The 27,049-nt window shown below is 37.4% G+C and overlaps 1 protein-coding gene across 1 annotated transcript in view; it reads right to left on the bottom strand.

The window, feature by feature from the left end:
• Positions 1–19,437: 19,437 nt before the first annotated feature.
• The window catches only part of LOC126188959 (importin-7), a gene marked incomplete in the record, with an annotated part of 145,515 nt that continues 137,903 nt past the window's right edge, over positions 19,438–27,049 (bottom strand). Inside the window, 1 exon segment of the mRNA XM_049930718.1 lies at positions 19,438–20,751. Within this exon segment, the coding sequence (XP_049786675.1) occupies positions 20,684–20,751 (68 nt within the window).

Below are 27,049 nucleotides of genomic sequence, written 5' to 3'. Positions count from 1 at the left end.
TTGTATTTATACACAAATCAGTTGGTTTTACTAAGAAATTCATCAATGGAGTAGAAGGAGTTGGCCACCAATAAATCCTTTAGGCTTCTCTTAAACTGAATTTCATTGGTTGTTAAGCTTTTTATGACTGCTGGCAAGTTATTGAAACTGTGTGTTCCTGAATGATGCACACCTTTTTGTACAAGACTAAGTGACTTTAAATCCTTGTGAAGATTATTTTTGTTTCTAGTATTGATTCCATGAATTGAGCTGTTGGTTTGAAAAAGTGATATATTTTTAATGACAAATTTCATTAAGGAATAAATATATTGGGAAGCTGTAGTTAGTATCCCTAGTTCCCTAGACAGGCTTCTGCAGGACGTTCTTGAGTTCACACCACATATAATTCTTACTGCACGTTTTTGTGCCCGGAAAACTTTAGCTTGGCTTGATGAATTACCCCAAAAAATAATCCCATATGACATTATGGAATGAAAGTAAGCATAGTATGCCAGCTTTTTCATTTTTATATCCCCTATGTCTGACAAAATTCGCATTGCAAACAGAGATTTGTTAACACGCTTCAGCAGTTCTGTGGTGTGCTCCTCCCAGTTGAATTTATTATCAAGCTGTAATCCCAAGAATTTAACTCTTTCCACTTCTTCTATCTTCTTGTCATCGTATGTTAGACATATACTCTTGGGACACCCCTTACAAGTTCTGAACTGCATGTAGTGTGTTTTTTCAAAGTTTAGTGACAAAGAATTGGCTAGGAACCAGTGATTAATGTCCACAAATATTTTATTGGCTGATCTTTCTAAGACTACACTTGATTTGCTATTTATTGCAATGTTTGTATCATCGGCAAACAAAACAAACTTGGCATCTGGTAATGCTACTGATGAAAGGTCACTGATATACACAAGAAAAAGTAAGGGCCCCAAAATGGAACCTTGTGGGACCCCACATGTAATTAGTTCCCAGTTGGATGATGCCTGATAGCTTGATACATGTCTCTTTCCTAATAACACCCTTTGTTTCCTGCCAGAGATATAAGATTTGAACCATTTTGCAGCATTTCCTGTTACACTATAATATTCTAGTTTACTTAAAAGGATATTGTGATTTACACAGTCAAATGCCTTTGACAGATCACAAAATATACCCGTTACCTGCAATTTTTTGTCTAATGAATTAAGCACATTTTCACTGTAAGTGAAGATAGCCTTCTCAATATCAGAACCTTTTAGAAATCCAAACTGTGACTGACAGTATGTTATTTGAGATAAGATGGTTATAAAGACGACTGTACATTACTTTTTCGAAAATTTTTGAGAATGCTGGTAACAGTGAAATTGGACGGAAATTTGATGCTATTTCTTTATCTCCCTTCTTAATCAGTGGCTCAACTTCAGCATATTTCAGCCATTCAGGAAATATTCCACTGATAAACGACTGGCTACACAGATAGCTTAATATGTTACTTAGCTCAGAATCACATTCTTTAATTAACTTTGTTGATATTTCATCATACCCACTAGATGTTTTTGATTTTAAAGATTTTATGATGGACATTATTTCTGTTGGGGTAGTGAGGGTCAAATTCATATTATGGAAGTTACTTGAAATGTCTGGTCTAAGGTAATCCATAGCAGCATCTACCGAACCTGACAACCCCATCTTTTCAGTAACAGTTATAAAATGTTTATTAAAAAGTTCTGCAACACTATACACGTCTTCACCAATGTATCATTTGCTCTTAATGCTATTTGTTCCTCTTCATGTCTGGTTCTACCGTCGTCCTCCTCCTTCACTATATCCCATATTGTCTTTATTTTGTTATCTGATATGACTATCTTTTCCTTGTAATATATTTGCTTTGACATCCGTATTACAGTCTTTAATATTTTGCAGTATTTCTTATAATGTGCTATAGCATCAACATTGGAAATGTTTCGGATTGACAGATACAGTTTTCTTTTTGTTTTACAAGATACCCCTATTCCTCGAGTAATCCATGGCTTCTTTGTAGACTTTGCTCTAACCTTGGTAAGTTTTGGGGGAAAGCAGTGTTCAAATAAGGTAAGCACTTTATTAGCAAAAATGTTATATTTTTCATTCATGCCATGAGCACTGTAAACATCAGTCCAGTGAATGTCTGAGGAGTGTCCTAAAATAATCAATTTTTGGCTTACTGATTACCCTCTTGAGCTCAGATTTAACAGATTTTATATCCTGTTCAGTATTAACATTTAACAGAAGGAACTGCATGTCATGGTCTGAGAGGCCATTGACTATTGGTTTTGTAATATAATTTTGTTCATTGGACTTTTCTATAAAGATATTATCAATGGCTGTTTGTGAGCAAGTGGCTATCCTAGTGGGGAACTTTACTGTGGGAATTAAGTTGAATGATAGTGTTACTAACTCAAATAAGTTCTTATTGGGAGAGTCTTTAAGGAAATCTACATTGAAATCACCAGCAACCACTATTTCTTTGTTTTTGGTTGTTAAATGGGCCAGTACAGCTTCAAGGTGGTTTACAAACAGATTAAAGTTACCTGCAGGTGCTCGATATACACTTAATATTATGAAAGATTTTTTGTGAAAATCTAATTCTGTTGCACATGCTTCCATATGCTGTTCTAGGCAAAATTTATGAATGTCTATGTTCTTAAATTTATGAATGTGGCAACTCCTCCTTTCTCCATTTCTGATCTACAAAAGTGAGATGCTAACCTAAACCCTGTAACACTTAAAAGTTCTATACCAGTGGTCACATGATGTTCAGAGAGGCAGATTATGTCAGCTGGGTTTGAAGACTCTAATTCATCTATGCAGATAGTTAATTCATTAATTTTATTTCTCAGTCCTCGAATATTTTAATGCAATAAAGATAGCTGACATTTCACATTGACTGAGTTAAAATATCTGCTGACAGTTGAAAATTCTTAACCAATGGCTGTTTATGCTGATGTAATAAGCTGGAATTATGTTTTTTGATTTCTTTCTCAAACTGGTTTGTCTCAGTTCTAACCTCTCTTAAAATTTGCTTTCTTTCTGTCCTCCCGACCCTAAAAAAGGGTCTTTTCTGAATCCTATAACCACTGGTATTTTACCACTCATGACAGTGCCTCCCCCCTTTAACTTTCCTGCTATTTCCCCAGCCAATTTACCCTTCCCCTTCCTGTTGAGGTGAAGGCCATGCCTAGTATAATCCCACCTACTGAGAGAATCAACATGAACCACACCAATGTGTGACCCCGCACCCGACACGAGCAGCCGTTCCAGCTCCAAATTAACTCTCTTGACAGAAGAGTTCAAATGAGGCCGGTCATGGCGCTATAGCGTCCCCAGTGCCATATTACGAAAAGACAATATTTATAAAGAAGACATTCATAATTTGTAAGAGATTTTTTTTTTTTTCAGGTAGCCGTAACATAAGAATTTCTCTGTCCAAGTTTAAATGCAAAGAAATAATTTATGACAAGATACACTCTTTTGTTAATTTTTTAGTCGTCTTCACTTACTTCTTCTCTTGTTTTTCTTGTGTGTCGACGGACATCTTGCGTGTGCTGACAAATGTAAGCATATTTGTATGAGTTAAGCATATAATATACTGATTTAATATTATTGTGCACTTTTAATTTGTAAGAGGTGATCCCGATTTCATGTCCGCCTTCCTTGAATTAACCTGCATTCAAGTAATTTACAGCTCAACAATTGCAGCGGCCGATGCAGCCAACGACGCCATTACGTGGCGATATTAACTTATGAAAAAATTAGCGGAAGCTGAAAACTCGCCCGCTATCAGCATAATATTAATTTTTCTCCACAGCCACCCGACGTTGCAGAAAATACTTAGCTTTAAGATTCTTATTTTCAGTACCATAGCCGAGACCCAGAGCCAGCACTCTGACTACAATACAATGGTTAACGGAGGTAAGAAAGCTCTCGCGCGTGTGTGGGCCGCAATTGTAACTAATAACTAAAGATCTTATGCTTTAAGGGGAACTGACTAGCCGAGGAAATTAATATGAAAAGTTTAATGCATTGTACAACTTATATGCTCATGTTTTAAGATTCAATGAGTCTAACATTCATTAACGTAACGAATAATTTGAAATTAATATTGTTAAAAAGGAGAACTTCAGGTACGCATTTAATCGTAAAAATCAAAATTTAAATGAAATATCATTTTTATTAAGGCCCACCACGTAAGTCGGCAACAATCAAATAATAATAATCACAATAATAATATATATATTAAATTACGACGGCCTGTTTTTTGACAGCGCCCAAGAACAGATACAAACTCAACACTAGTATGCTTCGATGCTGATGCAATCTTCGCCAGGTCACACTCTATACTGTACCCAGGATCTCTGTCAATACTGTTACCTGCCCCACCCACTATAACCACAGTGTCTTCCTCAGTGAAATCTTTGCAAAGTGATCCTAAGTCCTCTGTCACCTGCTCCAGACCAGCACTAGGTTTAAAAAAATTGGTGACCTGGTATTCTGATCCTAGTTCATCCTGCAAGAGTTGGCCAACACCTCTTCCATGGGAACTACCTAACAACAACACTTTCTTTCTCTTTTCTGATTTCCCTACATTCTTACTTTTCAATTTTCTGCTGAAAGTTTGTTGTGCCCTGTGACATCATCTAGCAAGAAGCTGACTGGTGGAAGTGACAGATTTCGTGAATATGTTAGTGACAGTGATGATATTAACGAAGTACTGAATATTGGATTATTATCTTCTGTGCTGAAAGAAAGTGTTCTGTGCAAAATGTGTTCAAGTGTAGGAGTGGGACTAGAGATAACAAAGCACTTTGGTTTAGCTTGTGAGATGAAGATAATCTGTTCATGTTGCTAGTATCAAGTGACTTTCTACAATTCACATGCCAGTCTCGTTGGTGAAAATGGACGATCTAGAGTGTTTGATGTGAATGTTCGACTTGTGTATGGTATTTGTGGTATTATGAACTTGCCATCACCTCCACGCAAATTTGGGTACTACTGTGAACTGGTAGGATCCTCTGTTGAAGATGTGTCTTTGAAAACCATGAAGGAAGCAGTGGAGGAATCTGTAGAAATGAACGGTGGTTCTAGGGATTTGGTAGTGGCATTAGATGGTTCCTGGGAAAAGAGGTGTCATAAATCCCTGAATGGGGTTGTAACTGCTACTTGTGGTGATAGTGCAAAAGTGATAGATGTTGCAATATTATCAAAACATTGTAGGTGAAAAAATAAAATCAAAGGAGAGCACAGTGGAACCTGTTAGGCAAATTTTAGTGGATCAAGTGGAGCAATGGAAGTGGATGGAGTGAAACAAATTTTTGAACGTTCAGTTCCCAGATACAACGTTAGGTACAAATACTACCTTGGGGATGGTGACTCCAAAGGTTGCAAGACTATAGAGGAACTGAAACTATATGGAAATGAATTTGTAGTTGAAAAGTTGGAATGCATTGGGCATGTGCAAAAGCGTATGGTTGCACGGCTTCGAAGGCTCAAACAAACTTTGGGTTCAAGTAAGCTCAGTGGTGGAAAGACAATAGGAGGGAGAGGCATGCTTACTGCTGAGGTGATTGAACGTCTACAGAGATACTATGGGTATGCTATAAGGCAAAATACTAGTAATGTTAGTGACATGCGAAAAGCAGTGTGGGCATTGTTCCTTCATACTGCCTCTTCCAATGAATACCCTAACACAGCCTGTGCCCAAAAGATTCCTGGTGGAAATATAATGCAAAAAAGGACTATGATCACAAACATGGTTTGCCGGCAGCTGTGATAAATGCAATAAAACCAATTTTTCATGACTTAGCACAGCCAGAATTGTTACACAAATGTCTACACGGAAAGACACAGAATCCTAATGAGAGCGTAAACAATTTGAGTTGGAAAGTGATTCCTAAAAGGGTGTTTGTACGCATAACAACACTGCACTTTGGCATTTATGATGCAATAGCAACCTACAACCAAGGGAACAGTGTGAAGTGTGAAGTGTGAAGTTCTGAAGGCATTAGGATTTACAGCTGGGGTGAACACTGTACGAGCACTAAGAAATATTGACAGAGAAAGGATACGAGGAGCAGAAAGAAGAGAAAGGCATATGAAGTATGATGGAACAACAGGGCAAAAAAGAAGACAGAAGAGGAAGCTTTTGGAGGATGAAGAAGAAGACCCTGATAATCCATCCTATAGTGCAGGAATGTATTGAGAAACTTTGATAGCCATTTCCCGTAAGTTAGAATTTTTCAAATATAAGGAACATTTTCTCAAAATCCACTCAAGCTAGAGAGATGAAATTTTTATACAGCACTCCTAGTTTATTCATAAATGTTCCTCAAACTTAGTGATTTTAACATGGGCATCATAGGCACCTCCGGCTCCCCTTAATGTCTGTAAAAGTACTTTTGAGCTCTACTGTATGTTGAAGTAAATGGCCAGTCAAGAAATTAAGCCTAGTACCAGCAGGAATTTCTGCGCTGATATGAATTTTTCATTCTTCTGTTTAAGTTTGATGATTACTGCGCCAGTTATGGCTAAAATAATGACTAACAAATGCTCAGAACATAAATAATGTTTTTGCAACCATGTCCACATTTTTGCCAGGGATTCAGGAAAAGCGGTATTTCCGAAGCAGTGCACAGCATTATGTCTATCTAGTCCCAGAACAGTTTTTGATACGTATATAACCTCAACCTGAGAGCTCTGTAATACCAATGAAACTAAGGAAAGCATACAATTTCTTCTACGAGCCTCAGCCTGACAGTAATTCCACGATTTAAGCTGAGAGCCCTGTTTCACATGACTCAGTCCTCAACATGTTGGCTGCCATGAGGTCAGGGCTGGCCAGAACAGAGCCTTAGACCTCGTGCCATGTGCCCACCATCAGCCACAGCACTGTATCACATCTGACACAATGACCTGACCTGACCTGACCTGCCAGTAAAACATCCATCATTATTCGTGCAACACTCAACAATTTAATATTAGTTAGATATAAAATAAATCAGTTATTAATTGCACCTGCAATGTCTTACCATTTTACCCAACAGTTCTCTGATTTGCAATGAGCTGCTGAACACTACAGAAAATTCCAGCAAGTGAAATTTTATCACGTAAACATGTTGTGTAGTGGACCATATTGATAATGAAAACAAATCGTGGAAAACTCACAATCTTACTAGTGGAGATCAGACTTTTTTTTATATATATTACATTCCTTTTTCCCAGTCTTAATAAATGTGTTAAGTGAGGCAATTCTGTTTCTGCAGAAATATATTGAGACAGTTACAAGCACACTACATCTACCAACATAAATTATTTTGTATGTTTTGCTCATAGTATGATGAACAATATTTAAGCTTTTGTGAGCTGTTTTCTTAATTTCACTGTACAGGTAAAAAGACTGCTGTTTCACATTCATCAGAATACATACTTTTTTTTTTGCGCTGCAATGCAAGTTGGTGTTACAGAAGTAGTTGCTAATTTTTTATTTTGGTTGCATAAAACTGTCTTGTGACAAAACAACTGTACTCTTTGACGGATATACTAATTGACGTACTTTCATTTGTACAAATAATCTTAACTTCATCATGGAAGAAAGCTTTCCCCATGATATATGGCAGGGTTATAGCTCCTCAAAGTGCTACCTTCACTCTGTATGCATATCACCACCATAAATCGAGTGTGTGTAACCACACATTTTGCTTTACTGAACAGAGCAGCAAGTTCAGACATTCCATGGGAGATGGATAAGAACTGGGTAATATAAAAATTAGGCTCAATGCTATTTTTCACAAAGAAAGCCTCAGAAAAACAACATAATTGGCAAGCTCCTTCATGAGGAATGAACTGCAACAACAAATGAGACGTGGGTGTCAGGTACTAGAAAGTTGACATGTAGTTTTTTTGTTTCTCCAATTAGATTGTTCTTTGATACTTCTTACCCAAGGAAAAGCACTGTAAAAGTTCTTGCTGTTGAAACTGACAACTCTACCATTTCTGTTGATTTTGCTGAATTTTTATCCATGAACCTGTCCTCTGGTCTTACCAAACTTTCCAGGCATGCTAACTAATGCTGAAACATTAAACTTCACCTCTAGATAAACTGCACTATATTCTCGGGTGTGAAAAATAAACTAACAAGCTCCTATAAAGTAAATCTTAGAACATTCTATACTCTCAGGTTCAACCTGACAAATTCACTGTTACTGCATAGAAAAATGAATATTCAACTGATTGTTCCTTGTTCAGATTAGAAGTGCAAACTTTGAATTAGTCAATGTGCAACAAATTATTTTTCTTATGCACAGCAAAAATGTTTACTGACTAGGGGGTGATGTTAACTTTGATTTTAAATCCAAAACAGTAGAAATTCTATATCTAATGCATTTGACCATGAACAGCCCCTTGCAAAGTCATCAATACACTGCATGTGTCAGTCGTTTCCAGAACAGTGTTCTATGTAGCTGTGAGAGCATTATGTCTGAGATCAGTGCATTAAAACATGGGAAACTGTTGCTGCTCTTATGGTGTGAACTTCCACAACCAAGGTAACCTAAGTGTTTAGTGTGTCAACAGATTTCTACCAAGTACAAGGAATGTGGAAAAAGGACATTGCTAAGTAACAACACGAACAAAAGTGTGTGTTGTGTGATCATGACAGATTGTCATTGAACAGGATTTTTATGAAAAATAAATGAGGATGACTGCAAAAAAAAATCACTGTGGAACTGAATGTCATGGAGCCCCATAAGCTGGTAATTCCAGAGTGAGCTGGAATTCCAAAACCACCCAGTAACGCAAATGCCCGTCACAGGAAAATATGCTGAAGCAGTAAAATCTCAACTATGGAGCCATGGAAGAAAGTCATTTGGTTGGATGGATCTTGCTTCATAATGTTCCCACCTTCTGGCCAAGAGTGAAACATGGCAGAGGTTGTTCGGTGGTGATTTGGGCAGCAAGATACATATCGTGATAGGCCACGATTACTGTGTGGTGTCCATTACTGCCAAGGATTATGTGACCATTTGGGGAGTGGGGTCGTGTCAGATCCATCCTATGTTAAATTGTTCCCAATGGAAATGCTGTATTTCAAGATGACAGAGTCCCTGCTTACACACCTTGCATTGCCCAGGACTGGTTTTGTGAGCAGGAGCATAAATGTTCACATCCCCACTTGGCACCAGTCACCAGATCTCAATAATATTAGTCTTTGTGATCTACTTTGGAGGCACATCACTATCCATCTCCATCATAGTTACCTGAACTTGCCACTATTTTCAAGGAAGAACAGAATAAGATTCCCTTCAAAACCATACAGGAACTGTATCTATCCATCCTGAGAGAACTGGAAGCCGTTTTGAATGCCTATGGTTTTCCTACACCATATTAGGCAGGGTAATGTGTCGTATTTGTGGCATTTCCATATTTTTGTACACTGTATCTTCCATTTGACAGTGAAATTGACAAAAAGCAGCAAAACGGACATGAAATCACAAAACGTGTACCAGGCTGGAAGCCACACCAAATTTGCTTCATTATTTTAATGCTACACTTTTGGTGCATATTGATTGATGGTGTTGTCGTCTTCAGTCCTGAAACTGCTTTGGTGCAGCTTTCCATGCTACTCTGTCCTGTGCAAGCTTCTTCATCTCCCAGTATGTACTGCAGCCTACATCCTTCTGAATCTGCTTAGTGTATTCATCTCATGGTCTCCTACGATTTTTACCCTCCACACTGCCCTCCAATACTAAATTGGTGATATCTTGATGGCTCGGAACGTGTCGTACCAACAGATCCCTTCTTCTACTAAAGTTGTGCCACAAACTCCTCTTCTCAATCCTATTCAATACCTCCTTATTAGTTATGTGATCTACCCATCTAATCTTCAGCATTCTTCTGTAGCACCACATTTCGAAAGCTTCTAGTCTCTTCTTGTCCAAACTATTTATCATCCATGTTTCACTTCCATACATGGCTACAGATGAAACCTGTGTTTCTAGTGATTTATCACACTTCATAAAAAATTGAACAACAATCCTGTAGTAAAGGCGATAAATTAATCCTCTGAAAATGCTACCTGTTTAAAGATTAAACCAAATGGAAGTCAAATCATGAGTTACATCATAGGAAAACAAGACAGATAAATTAATCCTCTGAAAATGCTACCTGTTTAAAGATTAAACCAAATGGAAGTCAAATCATGAGTTACATCATAGGAAAACAAGACAAAAGGAAAACATCATTATCTTTGTTTTCATCCATCATTCTACAGGTTGTCTCAAATGGTACACTACAACTTCAACTTCAGTGTGTTATACCACCCAAACTAATTAAGATATTCACACCATGTTTGGCTTATGCGTGGGAGGAAAAAGAACCTCACAGTTTAGTTGGTGAGTGTTCCAGGTTGGAATGAGTGAAGCATAATGTCAACGATTCCAAGACAAGGCCCAGTATGTGGAATCATTTATTCAGACAAAACAGACACACAGCTTCAAAGGAAGTTCTGAACATGGTACAGAAAGCAACCACACTTGTGGACAACAATATGCCTGTGGTGCAGGAATTTTATGCAGACAGGAAGTGCTCATATGAAGCTGGATGACCTGGAATGGATGAAACTGGCACCACAGAATCAACTTGCAGGAGTGGTTCAGTTTCCTGGTCATTTGACATTAAACTGATTGACTTCTTTCTATAGCAGTATGTCTAGCACAAAAGTATACCAAACAGCTGTCAACCACATCAGTGATTTAAAGACATAAATCACTGCTGCCATTGCCATAGCTGATATGGATATTGTGTGTTGAGTGTGGATAGAGGTTTAATACAGATGTTGTGCGTGCCATCAAAGGCGGCCATGTTGAAACTGATTGAATGGCATTACAACTTTCTGAGATAGCGTGTCACATTAGACACACACAGTGTTGGTTGGTTGGATGATTAAAGGGACTAAACTACTAGGTCATAAGTCCCTTATTCCTCGAATGGACAGGTCTAAATGACTGATGATCAGACACAGCCAATGAACCAAGTCGAACGGATCACGCTGTAACAACAATGATGCTGTACTATTGTACATATAAATAATATTTTTTTTCTTCCGATTTTTCGATAAACTTGTGTAATTGATGTTCTGATTTCATTTCTTTTTTGTTTCATACCATTGTGTTAAGAAAAATGTAAACAGGTTTCAATGAGAATATTAATTTCTATGTCAAAGCTCAAGTTATATTGTAATAGAATTGAAATTTAACAAATTTTGAAACTGTTGTAAGATGTTTAAAATTGTAACTGTGCGTCTGGTCCATACGTAGACAATATGTTAGGATATGTAGAATGCAAAACCTCGGGTGAATACCTGGTCTGTCAGGGAGCGGTAAAAGGTGGATGGCAGGCGAACGCGGGAAAGTGCGCACGGGCATGGCACGGCACAACGGGCTCAGTAGTAGTAGTAGTAGTAGTAGTAGTAGTTGGAGTTTGGCACTGGTTTGAGCAACACCACCTGGAGCGAGGAGGCTCTCCTGGAAGACATAGCTTCACTGAGCCTCGGGTATGCCGTTCCAATGCCTACACAGCATGGCAAAATTCCGTAGGCACTAAATGGAAAAGTATTGCAACACTAAGAAGAATTAAAGAGCCGATACGTCAAGAGCCATAGCTGTGGGTGTATGTGTGCTCTGTGCCTCGTCATCTCTCCACCCGCTGCATCGATTATAGCAGGTTGAAACTTTTAGTACTGTATTCGTATGGATCAGAGATTGAACTGTGCAATAATAACCTAAATTTTACCAGAACTTTCCCATCATTTACTTATCCTTACAACTAGCCTAGACAGGGTCCTTTCCAAATGTTGTGCAATCCGAGTGTCCCAAAATGAAAATTTGTGCTAATAATAATTATTTGCAGAACCAGCTATGTTAGAATGGTGTTTAAAGAAATGTTTTGTTAATGAACCAGTAAATGAATAACGAAGTTGAAAGATAACTTAAATATTGATATAGTAATGAAGTTTATTATTTCGAGACAAGATATAAAGGTATTTAAATGAGCAGTAAATAAGATGAAAGGAGTAGTAACTTATATACTGGAAATCTTGAACGCATAATAAATTCAGTAAACATTTTTTTAATACAGCGATCATAACAGTTTCGCCCCCCCCCCCCTTTTTTTTTCATTTGAATTCTGAAGTGTTCTAAATTGGTTTGACCACCAAAAGTTAAAGTCAAAATTTATCAGTGTTTTATCTTTATCAAAATTGACATTTTGTGTGTGGCACGAAAGTGATATTTCTAGGGTAACCTATGCCCTATTTTAATCAGATTAATAGACAGTATAAAGTTTTGTAGTATGCATTGTAGTGTCGTGTTATGTATTCATGGTTTTTCCATATCAGTACAGAACGTGAGACTATCAGTTCAATAGATTTTCTGGTTCTAAAATTCTACTATATTATGCAGTGTTACTACTTCTTGTTTTGCATGAATATATACCAACTTCGACAGGGAAGAAACTCAGTTAATGCCTAATTAGGCTGGCGACCGTATTATCATCAAATTAGTAGCATCTTCAGTGTTGCTTTTGGTCCATCCTGGCGTGTAATTGCATTTCGAACTTGCTCGACAGATCATTGCTATTACAGAGTGGGTGTAAGTCTGATTTGCCACCATTCAGGAACACGCGGCCGATATATATACAAAAATCCTCTCTCATACGGTGAACCCCGCTCACTTACCACAGCACGCACGTTAACGAGTAATGTGTGGCACACACACATTACAATGCGAGAGGGGGAAGAAGAGTAAAAGAGCTGGTAGAGTGAGGACCGGGGTGGACCACCAAGCCCAGACATTCACAATCTGGTTCTGGGCAGAAGAGGCAACTGAGTGTTCTGCCAACCCCTCAATGGGCCTTTAAGGTTAAGTGGCCCTCTATTAAAGAGGGTGGTAAAAACCCCCTTCACGAATGGAACACAAAACTAAGTGAGCTGCTGAGGCATCATCTCCTAACACACCTGGCATTAACATCTTAAAATTAACTACCAGTGTTGCCATGAAGAAAGAGACAAGAAGTACTAACAAGTCTGATATTCACCTTTCTTAGACTACCCGAAAGCTTTGTACAAGCAAATGATACACCAACCTGATTCTAATGATCCTATGCCCTATGGTAACAGTTACAGGATGCTTCCTAATATATAACATGATGACAATTACTTTCTTCCCAATAATTCTGGAACACTACACTTTAGTAAAAACTTTGTTACACATGAGGAGACATTTTTTGTGATCATACGGATGTGTTCAACTGTTACTAATAGTACATAACTACGTCCGTGAATACAAGCTCCCTTTATCAAAATGTTTCTCCATTTCTCACCAACATTCAAACCTCAGCATCTAGGAAAGGTACTAACCAATCACACAGTCTCTATTGTGTAAAAATGTGTTTTATCCGTCTTTTGGGCATCAGTTCTTTCTACATAATGCACACCAGCAATGTTTTCTCCTTTAACTGTAGTTCTCAGATGGTGATAAATGAAGCACAGTAGACAAATGCTCCCGGCAAACTTTAGACAGTCCAACATTCCATGAGGCTTTGGCTGGTGCACTCCATCTCATAAACACAGTGTTAATTTTTTTGTATCCAGCTAAAACTTCATACTGCCTACTGTATGAGTAATATGCAGAGAAAAATTTAAATTTTTTAACTCTATCGCTAAGATAGCAATGAACTTTACTTCATTTATACACATCTGTACTGTTTGTTCATTATTTGTATTTTAAGAGCACAATTGAGGTTTCGGTATAAAATGAACGAACTCCAAACTGGAAACATCATCAACATCGTCATCACCATAATTTGGAATATTTTGCATGACAATGCAGTATTATAAGAAAGAAATACACTTTCTTTTATAACAATACTATATTACCTGCAAAATTCCTGAACTATAGCTGCTTTACTGTACATTATGTTTTTACACTAAAGCACCAAAGAAACTGATACAGGGATACATATTCAAATACAGTGATATGTAAACAGGCAGAATACAGCATTGCAACATCTATATAAGACGACAAGTGTCTGGCACAGTTGTTAGATTGGTTACTTTTGCTACAATGTCAGGATTTAAGTGAACTTGAACATGGTATTATAGTTGGCGCAAGAGTGATGGGACACAGCATATCCGAGGTAGCGATGAAGTGGGGATTTTCCCATATGACCATTTCACGACTGTTGCATGAATACCAGTAATCTGGTAAAACATCAAGTCTCCGACATCACTATGGCTGGAAAAAAAAAAATCCTAAAAGAACGAGACTAATGACGACTGAAGAGAATCGTTCAATGTGACAGAAGTGGAACCCTTCCACAAATTGTTACAGATTTCAATTCTGGGCCATCAACAACTGCTGGGCCATCAACAAGTGCCAGCGTATGAATCATTCAATAAAACATCCTCACCTGGGCCCATCAACACCAACATTGGACTGTCGATGACTGGAAACATACTACCTGGTCTGACAAGTCTCATTTCAAATTACCGTATTTACTCGAATCTAAGGCGTACTTTTTTCCAGTTTTTGTAATCCAAAAAACCACCTGCGGCTTTGAATCGAGTGCAAAGTTAAGCGGAAGTTCTGAAAAATGTTGGTAGGTGCCGCCACAACTACTTCTGCCGTTGAATATATGTAGCGCTACACAGGCATGCTTTGCAGGCACAAAGATAAATACTGGCGCCAAAACCTCTGCGTCAGTAAATAAATTTTAAAAAAAGGTGGAAGACGAGCTTTTTTCTCCGCCTCGAGTTTCGACCAATGCATTTCCACACATTATCCAATGAAGTAAATACAAATTCCATATTGTTCATCTTCGAATGTAGCAGTATTTCAATATACTACGAAAACCCGACTGGCAAGATTGTTTGGGATGTTTGTCAATATGGCCAACTCTACGTTCTGAATTTTTTCCCACCTGTGAGAAGAGATGGTTGCTAGGAACTTTTATGAATTGTGAATCACATGCAATATTCTCTTCACCATAAGTATAATACGAATATAAGCATTTTGCCATGTATTCTTTCGTGTTTGCTGCTATCTCATTTAAATCCTGTGTGCCTTATAAACTACGAAACTAGAGTAAGACAACAGCAAACGCGGAAGAATATGCATATCGTGTCATGTTTACTTTCGTATTATTCTTATGCCTAATAGTGATACAGTCAGAAATGAAGCACGGCAATTGACTAGATTTTTAAATCTAATCTGACTAATTTCTGTGCAGAATGTAATGTACTAAAGAGGTGTCTGCAAAGATTTTCAAACAGAGAAAAATTTTCGCTAAATTCTCGTTCAGAACATCTATCATACGCAGTCTATTATTTGGTTCTTGTTGATCATTATCAAAGAAAGCAGCAGTGTAAGTAACAACAAATAGCAGTCTCTTGCCATTGTTTCACTAATGAGACAATTCCTCTCCTCTTTGTTTTTTTTTATTGTAAGCGGCGGTAGCGCGCACAAAAGCAAGCTACGCCGCGAGCGGCTACAGGCCGTAAACATTCATTATCAGAATGCGACAAACAATGCATGACACAGTACAGTAATGCATTTTCAGCTTAGAGTGACGTAAACACCTATAACAAAGAAAACGGCGCTTATCAGATCAAAGAAAAATAAGCAATCAATTCAAACCAGACGAAGCACGTGAAAAAGGAAGGGTACCCATATAAATACGGACGGAGCGCCTGATGCATAGCAATGGCTACCTGGTAAAGCTTAACTGCTAAGCTTACGACTCTACCCAAACTACTGTAACTGTATCGTCATTCATTCGACCTAAATTGTGTCTCATATTACAATGGGAGATGCGGCCTAAAACTTTTCTCTCCCCTTGAATTTAGAGTCTCAAATTTCAAGTGCGGCTTAGATTTGGGAAATTTTTTTTCCCTTGATTTCGAGTCTCATTTTTCAGGTGCGGCTTAGATTCGAGTAAATTTGGTAGCTCAGCAAAATCAGCTACTTACAGGCTATTCTTTTTCATCTCTGTGCTTTTGAAATGAATTTCTAAAAATTGTTAGAGACAGAAAGAACCCACTGCTGAAAAATAAGACAAAATCGTTTGAATACATATGAAGAAAGGTCATCTTGACTTCTTTGTACTATATGTCACTCCTATGCTACCAAACTATATTCTTGTAGTAAACAACAGCCAACAGGAAGGCATCTCAACAAAAACACCCACTAAAAAAGTATCCAAAATATTACAGTACCAAATGCATAGCACTAGATTTACAATCTGCCATGGTAATAAAAAGGAAAACTAATGAACTGCATAGATCTAAGGGATAGGAAAAGTTATTTTAAGAATAAATAAACACTTAAAAGTGATTGGACACAGGTAGCATTAATAACCTCACAATTATACAGTTCTATCATCGCCGTACTGCCCCCCCCCCCCCCCTCCATATGCACAAAATGCGTTTCTTTTATCGCAACTGTTGTCTTACCATCTTCCTCTTGCCTCACAACTGCTTTCATCAGATTCCTGTTAATGAACCAATATTCTGTCATTGAAATGTAGTAACCTTGAATATCCATGGCACAATACATATCTGAGTTAACAGCAAACTTATTAAAATTTGTTATTTCCTTATCTGTGAAATTGACAATTCTTAAATTTTGAATCCTTCCACTTCAATAATAATGGTCCCAGACTCATTTAGGGAATCATTTCCTTTATTAATACTCCAAGTTTCTACATATACTATCACAATCATTAATTTATACCATTGTTATAAATCTTGCAAAAAAAATTTCTTTATGTGGCCGGCAACTCCCATCACAGACACCGAACGTCTTGAGACACAAGCTTTTCTGTTTTATTAGCCACCAGAAAACATTTAGTGTCAAAAAAATTTCAGATTCAATGTTTTCTTCAAGTGTCATTAGTTACACGCTACCTTTGTCCCCTCTGTATTACACTGTTCTCCATTTCATGTTTCACTAGTTTACTTTTCACCTTCCTTTTCATAAAGTTTACTGTTCACTCCAAATTACTACACACAGGTTGTCCAGGAGGAATGGTCAATATTTAGGAATATGACAGGAATGATGATTCGAAGCGAAAAGTCTATTAAACATATGCTCTAAAATGTATACCACTACATCTTCAATACTGCAAAACACACCACCTCTACTGCAAGCTCTTTGCTTTTTGTATTTTGGGAGGAGGTAGTATGAACAAAAACAAGAAAAAACTGTGTAGTAGACCTAAGACTAACATGCATACCTTATGAGCTACGAGTACTTGTTCAGTAGGAGAGGTGTTTCACAGTAGCGAAGATGAACAAGTGCTCATAGTTCTTAAGATATCCAATTTACAGCCCATGATTATTAGACTTTTTGCTTCGAATGACAATTCCTCCTGGGACAACATATAGATAGATTTTCGTCTCATATGGACAGTGCGAAATCAGAGAATATACATCCCTTGTTAAAATGAGCTAGTATTCTTTCATTAATATCGATGATGATGAAAACTGTCAATGCACAGGAAGGTTACACAAAAAAGTGAACTGTATGATTTCGTCCATTCAACATATTTACTTTTAGTTCAATTACAATCACAACATTCTGAAATCCATTGAAATAAAGAACAGACTGCTGTGCATAGACCTGATGAGCTTCTAAATTAATTTTTGTACATTAAATTTGGCAAGTTACATTTCTCCAAATACCTACCTCTCACACGCACAACCATCACACATTAAATACCTGTTCAGTGATGTGTGTTTCAGATTTCTCTCTCCCAACAAAGGGAATTTGCAAATATCCACTGTTAAGAAAGGAGGCAGAAAATCCACTGTTGGCATTTTGCTTTAAAACCACTTTTCATAATGTCTACTATGTTATGTGAATATAATGCAACAACAGAAGTAATTTAAAACATAATACAAGACATTCTACAAAATATGCCTTCTTCTCAATGCTTATTACTTGGTACGTCACAACAAATTTCTCACACCAGCAGCTATGCAAGAAAACAAGTATAGCCTTCAAAACACCTGAAATCTGTACAAATAGATCTGAAAATTCTCAAACAGAATGAACAAGCGGTGTATATTTAATATTGCTACTAACCTATGTATAATCAATCAAGTTCAAAAATTACAGCATCCTACTATAGCAGTCAGTCATTCAGTATAAACAATAATAAAATTTGCATCCTGTCCCTTATGTCAACTCTCTTCCTACAAAAATAATCGAAGGTACAAAATATTGAGTGGTTAACAACTAATAAGCAATGTGCTTTTTGGAAGTTGTACCTTCAACACAATGAGACTCGGCATCACCGTCATCATTCATCTTCCTAGTTATCCTCAAGCACACAACTACTTTTTAAATACACTGTCTTCATTAACTGTTTAATTACAGCTTAATACACTTTTAACAAAAGAAGGGCTACTAAGCATTATTAACAAAGTTCATTTGGAATGAAAATTATGATTTACTGAAGCATCCAAAAATGGTGAAAATCATTAGTTTCTTCCATAAATTTCTGCGACAGTTGTGATTCATGTAAATAAACCACCAAATTCCTCAATTATACTGGAACTTTTCTCTCCCTACCACACGCTTTTAAAAGCTAGAACTGTTACCCAGGATAGTTTGTAAGCTAACACTTTCAGGGAAGGTAAGCACCCACGTAGAACTGTATATACCAATGTGGTTCAGTGAAGTGAGAGATCAAAATTCCTCAGAACTGTCCTAGATTACAAATATTCACGTTTAAAACAAGAAAATCAATTCATATTAAACAACAGCTAATATTTTTCAATTGGATGGGCCAACAGAACTACTACAAGGATATAATATAAAATAGTGATTAGAATGCACCATGTGCAATGCAGTCCTTCAACTGTATTGAAATGCTTGTGAAAAAACAAAAACTTTCCTACTACCTTACAGCAAAATCCAGCAAATAAAACATTGTCATGAAAGTCACCACAATCAGAAAAAACATAAAAGATATCGCAGCAAAAAAATCTGAAGCTAAGAATAATTTTTATAAACTACCATAAAAAAATAGAGAACAAATGAGTCAAAGAAGCATCAGCCAAGAGGCTCATCACAATTTCTCCTCTTTTACAGCTGTAGTGATGGAAAATACTTTGGTGAAATAGGGAATACATCCATATACATATATATATATATATAACAAATTATACTATCCAAAAACATACCTCAATTTATCAGACTCTGGTCACAATGCTAATGGAAATTTATGAAGGTCTAAAGCAAAAAGATGGTAGTAATATTTATGTCTCTCTCTCTCGCACGCGCGCGCACACACACACACACACACACACACACAGAGAGAGAGAGAGAGAGAGAGAGAGAGAGAGAGAGAGAGAGAGAGAGAGAGAGAGACCCCTAATGCTGAATGTGATCTGGTGACACAGATCACTTGACTAACATACAAGCACACATACGATCAAACTTGCAATTATTTTTGTCGTCCCTCGTCAACAAATTTTCTACATTCTTGTTTACAAAACGGATATGGATATCTCTCCCTTTGAGCTTCAGCAAGCATTCATTAGCTTCTTATAGTTAGTACATGGCTGGTTATTCCATACATTTTACCTCATCTCTGACATACATTTTTCTTTTACCAGAATTTTAAGAAAATATAGATTCAACACTTTTAAGACAAATTACACATCTCTTGAAAGGAACATAATGTACAGTATGGACTAGTCAGGACTGGAGTGTACACAAATAATAAGACGAGATGTAAATTGCACTCTTTGATCTGACACACGCATCTAATGTAATCAGATACCACTGTACCATGAATATTTCATTTAAAAAGAAAAAAAATATGTATATATATATTTTATAAAATGTGCTAGTCAATTGGACCAAGTCACAAAGCACCTTGAGTAAAAATTTTTTATCATATGGACAGTAGCTTACCCACAATTTCCAATATGTCAACATTGACCAACAGCCTTCTCACATCTGATAAATTCGTGGGTGATTTCCATAAAATAAACTGAAGGCACACTTAAGCAAGCCCACACATCTGTGATTTATTTAGGAGACATGTATATTCTATCTCAGAGTCTGAGATAATTTCCTTTGGCTCCAAAGGTGTAATAAACGATTCAGAAATTCTGAATATCAGTAACATAATATGATCACCTTCTACAGTCCGAATATGAACTGCGTGATGGAGCTCAACCTAAACAATATATGAAGTTTTCAATAAATACTAATAAATATGTTCATGTTCCCAAACTTTTGAAATACTGCTCCTAATATTTACAAGAAATAAGAGCTTGTAAATTGAGTATTTTAAAAATGCCCCACGCACAAGATTCACAAGTGATGCACAGACAATTGCTACATATAACTGATGTCCCTGAATAACACAGTAAATGTTCTTTACAGATCGTTAACACTTATTTCCTCAAGTGTCATTAGTTCACCTCGAATAATAAATTTTGTAACAAGTCAAATATAACTTTTAAGCAGTTGAATTCAGTCTTTCACATTACAACAAGTAAAATTCACACTGGCAATATCAGACATCCGAATGTGTGCACAGGAAGTAACATACACAACTGGGTGTTATTTTTTTCACATGCAAGACACCTGTGCTGCCACAGACAGGCTTATCGTCCAAGAGGGGAGCCACCAAAGTTGAAAGATGTAGGGACTGTCTGTTGATTAAAAACGTAACCTAGAAAAATAATAAAAAACAATTAGCATCAATAAAATAAACATTCAAAATATTTTGCAGTAACGACAAATACAAGTCACAAGCAACTAGATACATACAGAAATTCTGCTAAAAAGGCAACATCAATTACATACACATACAAGTTTACAGAGACATTACCTTTAGGAAGAGTGAGTGTGTGTGTGTGTGTGTGTGTGTGTGTGTGTGTGTGTGTGTGTGTGTGTGTGTATATTAACATACGGATATCCAAGTGAGTGAAGCATAATGACCCCCCATCTTGTTTCATGACTTAGTTACAAGAGCAGTTTTATGATCCATTTGTCATATGATAGAATAGACAAGTCTATAGTAGTACATGCAGAGATACAACAACACTGAATCAATAGCATACATTGTTTCTCTAATGAAGGCTACCTAAAACGGAGGTAAAAATGATGGAATAATATACAACTTGATCTAACTAACATCTAGAAAGCTGCTATTGAAAGAAGTGAACTTCATTTATGGCAAAAAAAAGCTGCGGTCACAGTGGCAGCATGAGGATAACACTGTATTTTACGCGAAACGGTGAGTTACACTCTTGATTCTTCTAAATGATGAAAGATCATCATGACACTTACTAGACACTGATATTCGTAGTTAACTTTCCAACAGCATATTGTCGGAGAAATGGTTTACTATTACGTGCGGGTAATACATAGTACATTGGCATAGCATGTTAGGCAATGAGACAGAGAAACTAAAAAAAATAAATAAATTATACACTACATTTTGCCTCAGTTGTGCGACAGGACTGAGCGACCGAAAATGCTTCATTATTGTGACCGTGAAAGGACTGAGTGAAAAGGAAAGCCTAGTGAAAGATGCAAATATAGTGGTGCTAGAGAATAATAGTAAGACAATATTTAAGAAATTTATCAAGACGAAAACTGAGCAATACACTGTTGTCCTTGACAGTGGGTATCAACAGCTGCCAATAATTTGCAGTGATCAGTCCATCAGTTCGGAGGAACAACACCGGCAGTTTGTACAATTTCCGACTTATGACAGCTTCCCTACGAGACAGCAGCAGCGGCCAAATGTACCGCCTCACCACAACCTGCACCTGTTCCAGCTTCGACGATGCCTTCTAGTTGGTTGACAAAGTGTAAACAGCAATAAGTTACCTCCACATCAGCAGTTCACCACGACAAGATGTGTATCTACATAGCTTGGACGAGCTGTATGTTCGACAAATGACTTGTTTTTTTATTATTTAGAGCGCAGTTGTGTGACAGGAACTCTACACTGAGCAGTTTAACAGTAAGTGATTCTTTTGATTTCAAATTACTAGAACAAGTTAGTGATTTGATACTGCAAAAAACTCAACTAATTTTTCTTACAAGTATATTGTTGAATCTACTGTATGCCTGTACTTACCTGCGGCTTGGAAGAATTTTCTAACAGAAATATTTAAAAAAATGGAAGAGTTATCTAATAGTATTAAAGTCACCAAAGAAAAGGTGCATAATAGCATGAAGCCCAAGGGAAGAGTTGTCTACTGGTATTAAAGCCCAAGGGGAAGCACGGTTTAAAAGTATTAAAACCCAAGGGGAAGAGAAAAAAAGTTTACAAGCAATCATAGCACCTCTACCCATGGAGCTACAAATGGAGAAAATTAAACAATGTAGTCTAGTGTGACATGCAGTAAATGCGCAATTTATAGATGTCCTTAGGAACCTGAAACGATTAAAAGAATTAACTGAGCAGCAGTTTAACAATATTAATGAGCAAATCTTAGGCACCAAGGTAAAATTGAACACATTAAACGTAATGATTAGCACTCAACCTACTTTTTCCAGTTTGGAGGAATGAATAAACAAATCAGTGAAAACACTGTCTGATAGATTAGTCCAGTCAGACTCCAATGCTTGTATTCATATTAGACCTGTATTTAAGAAACAGCCAATAACAATGAGAGGTGTCCAAATGAATGTACCAAAGTGTGTGGCTATTGTAAATTAGAATATGAAAAGTATTTATTTTATAAGGAAACTTCTCACAAAGACGTAACCATGGAATGGTGTGTATGTCAAGGAAGGGTGATACTACCAAAGGTATGTTATTTTATGCTGAGGGCACACCATCGTAATCGTAGCTGACGTGATGTTCCTCGCATTATCAGTGGCAGAGCTGGAAAGCTAATTTAGTTCACGATCTGTTATTAACGTCAGTCCCGATTCCTGGATAAACCATGAAAATCCACTGCATTATGCCACACACAATCAGATTCGGCTGTGGGCAGACAGATGAGACTAAATGTGATGGGCAGAACCTGCACATTAGTGGGAAACGAAGGACTTCATATTGGGATGCCAAATCTGTTAGAGATACCTGCAGTTTTGGCCTGTTGTGGAAATCCACTAGTGTAGCCAGCTATTCAGGAGTGACAGACTGCATGTTGATGAAATGAGACTGCAGTGATCAATCCCTGTGGCAGGTAATTTGTGCAAACACTGAGAATCAATACTAATGAGAATAGGTAGCAACTCTCCTTAAAGATTATCACTGAGCCAGAGGCAGGTGCATATAAAAGACAATCATTTTCTCACAACTAAATTTTTGGCCATAGCCTTCGTCAGAAAATGAAAGCGCGCACACGCACGCACGCACGCACACACACACACACACACACACACACACACACACACACACAAAATCACTCAGACACAACCAACGCACACATGAGCACTGTCCCTGGATGCTGCATCCAGTTTCTCAGAATCAGATCCAAACAAACCACTCCTCACACCTCCTGCCTCTCACCTACAGCTGCTAGGCTAGTGGTGACAAGTGGTGGCAGCACTGTCTGCAAACTGAGGTGAGTAATAGGAAGGGGGTGAAGCAGTAGCAATGAGGGAGTAGGGAAGCAGTGCATGTGCTCAACTGCACTCAGCCAGCGACAATGTATGACACCTCAGTAAACAAACCATTTCATCTACTGAGACAAAAATGAGATTTTTTCAGTGTTTTCTTGATTTTCCCTCATTTTCAGAACCTGTGACAACCCTTACAGCACTGTCCAGAAACTTTAATTGCAGATGTAATAAATGTGGATTTGTGGGAGGGCGCAAGCATATGAACTAAATTTTTCGATGACGCAACGTCTTACAAGAGGTTTTGCCAAATCAAAAGTAGTCGTAATTTTTCTGATAATGAAGTGTGTGTTGCTGCAAATCGTCCAAATCCTAAGCTGAACAAAATTTTCTCAATCTACCAACATCTTGAAAATAAATTTGAAACTTCTTATGTTTTGAAGATGACATTATGGTGGACGAAAGTGTACTTTTGTTCAAGGGCCAACTGGGTTGCTACAGCATACCCTAAGGAAAGGGCAAGGTTTTGAATAAAATTTTACATGCTGTGTGAATTATCTACCAGATACGTGTCTTCTCTGAATATTTACACAGTGAAAAGGACAAAGCTGGATGCAGACTTTACAGATTTCCCAATGTTGTTTTGATACCTGTTAAACCATGCAAAACCACTCCTGAGGCAAGGTTACTGTCTTAATAACATATAGCTTTCACACATCCCCGTAGTTGGCAGATTTCCTAATTTTGAAGTCCATTTATAGTTATTTTTGAGCTTTTATTTCTTGAACTGTTCTTTTAAGGTTGGCCATTTCATTTTCATTGGATTCCTTTTTTATGGCTTCTACTCTTTTGAATGAAGCATTCTTCACAGCTAGCATTACTGATTTCATTATGTCCACATTCAGTTATTTCTCACTATAACTAATGAGCAGGTATTGAATAGAATTGGGGAGAAGAGGAGCTTGTGGCACAACTTGACTAGAAGAAGGGATTGGTTGGTAGGACATGTTCTGAGACATCGAGGGATCACCAATTTAGTATTGGAGGGCAGCATGGAGGGTAAAAATCGTAGAGGGAGGCCAAGATATGAATACACTAAGCAGATTCAGAAGGATGTAGGCTGCAGTAGGTACTGGGAGATGATGAAGCTTGCACAGGATAGAGTGGCATGGAGGGCTGCATCAAACCAGTCTCAGGACTGAAGACCACAACAACAACAACAACAACCACAACAACAACAACAAGGAAACCACCTAATGAATGTATTACATTGTTAACACTTCTTTCTGCAATGATTAATCTTCTTTTAAGTTTTCAAACTGTAGTATTTCCACGAAATTTATGACGTCATGGTTTGCACTCCGCAGTAAGTTCATCAGAAAGTGATCAAGCTTGTCCTTTGGATTGAATTGTTTTTTAGAATATTCACAAAATTTAAAGTGTTCTCTCCTCACTACATCAGATGTTGGTGGACTGTTTTTTTGACACAAATTCTGCTAGCAGCCGCACTGATTTGCTGATCTTTGTTGCCATCTGTGCAGTGTACTATTAACCAGTGTTGACAGAATAGTAGTCTGCTTTGTCACTGAACTGTACTGTCACTATGTTTATTGTGCTATTTCCATTGTTTTTCATTATTTAACATGTCACTGCAAACAATAATCTCAATTTCAATACTAAAAAATATTTAACTGACGATTACATCTACTGCACACATTGCTGCTTTCACGGAAGCTCAAAGCACAAGTGTGTGTTGCCTGCACTGTGTACTTACAGTAAATGTAGGCGGAGCATGTTCGTCCCCCCACTCCTCACACTCTACACATCTTCCCCCCAGAAAACACTGTGCACTCTACCCCCCTCCCCAACAGATGCCAAATTATAGTATGCACACAGTACTAATATAGTATCGGAAACATTTTGGCTAGTGTAAAATCAATTTCACTCTGATCATCCTTAACACCTTTAAAAGTGATTAAAATTATAACTGTCTTATATTAATTATTAAAAACCTTTAAGGAAATGTCCTGTCAAAAAAGACGCGGATTAAAGGGATTTAAACAGAAGTGGGAGTGTACACAAATAAATGAACAGCTGTTCAAACAAACTCCTCCAGCAACATACAAAATGGCAGCACAGTGAAGGGCAGAGCTACAGTTTACCCTGTTTTAAGGACTATGAAACACTTTTTTTTCCTTCAAAATATTGTCTACAAAATTCAGGAGCATCTTGTACTCTAAATTAATATAAAAATGTACAGTATGTTTCGAAATTCCCACCAGTCTTAAAAATGGTCATATATTCGCTACTGCAGGGAACCTGTGTCTATCTGGCGAAAGTGCACCAATGCAACGGACATGAGTTGCAGGGATTAACAACCTTGCTAACATTGTCTGCCTCCCACCCTGCCACCACAAACCCAGAACACTGTCTAACGTACGATGCCTCATTGCCAGTGAACTTTAACTGAAAGCGATTTGTCTTATTGGTAACAGTAGAATAGTTTTGTTAGTAGCTATTTTCGTAATGGAAAAAAAAGGTATTCATATGATACAGGCTATAGAATGAGAGAAGATGATATTGTTAAATCTTTCCACAAATGCGGCATAAGTAGTGCTCTCGATGGCAGTGAAGATCATCCTACATATGGAGAGGACAATGACAACGATGAAGAGGAAGGAGAAAGAGAAGATGAAGAATTTATACATCAGTTCGGTTTTATACACTGAAGATTATTATTATTATTATTATTATTTTAATCTGGCATTGCAATCTAATAATAAAAATGGTAAAATGTTATTTTCTTTAAAAAATACTTAATAATTAAGGCGCATAGTCTGTAAAATATGGTATACATCATTTCCATTAGGTGTATACACCACATATAGCTCAATGAAGCCACATCTCCAAATTTCTCCCTCTACTCCCGCCACTCAAGGTTGCAAACCTGCAGCAGCAGAGGCTCCACTACTCCCTCCTAGAACTGCACCTGACTGATACATAAAACAAAATTGATGACCATCCACTCAATTTTATTATCGTTTCATTATTTTCATTACCACCTGCTTCATTTTCAATACTTTTTCATGACTTTCATGGTCTGTAGACACCCTGTTACAGTACGGAAATGGCATGCTATCTTCTCCACTAGTCTGTGTATCTGCTGTCAGAATTTGCAGCAATCTCTGGTGTCCCATCATCAACACATTCTTGCACATGGTGATTGACTGTTGATGGGTGCTTTTTGTTACCCAAGATACCCATGATCACCACTAATAAGGTCCCACATGGAAAGATTAAATGTCCCATGTGTCAAACACAAACAATATGGCCACTATATAATGGGCTGAAATATTACATCTTGCCCATCCTCTGCTCAACAGTCTCACGAACTGCCAGCAGAAAGTCTGACAACATCTTAGACATGTGAAATGATGAACTAT

Source organism: Schistocerca cancellata, chromosome 5 (assembly GCF_023864275.1).
Source record: "Schistocerca cancellata isolate TAMUIC-IGC-003103 chromosome 5, iqSchCanc2.1, whole genome shotgun sequence".
NCBI classification, from domain to species: Eukaryota; Metazoa; Arthropoda; class Insecta; order Orthoptera; family Acrididae; genus Schistocerca; species Schistocerca cancellata.
This window is presented reverse-complemented; position numbering and strand designations above follow the sequence as displayed.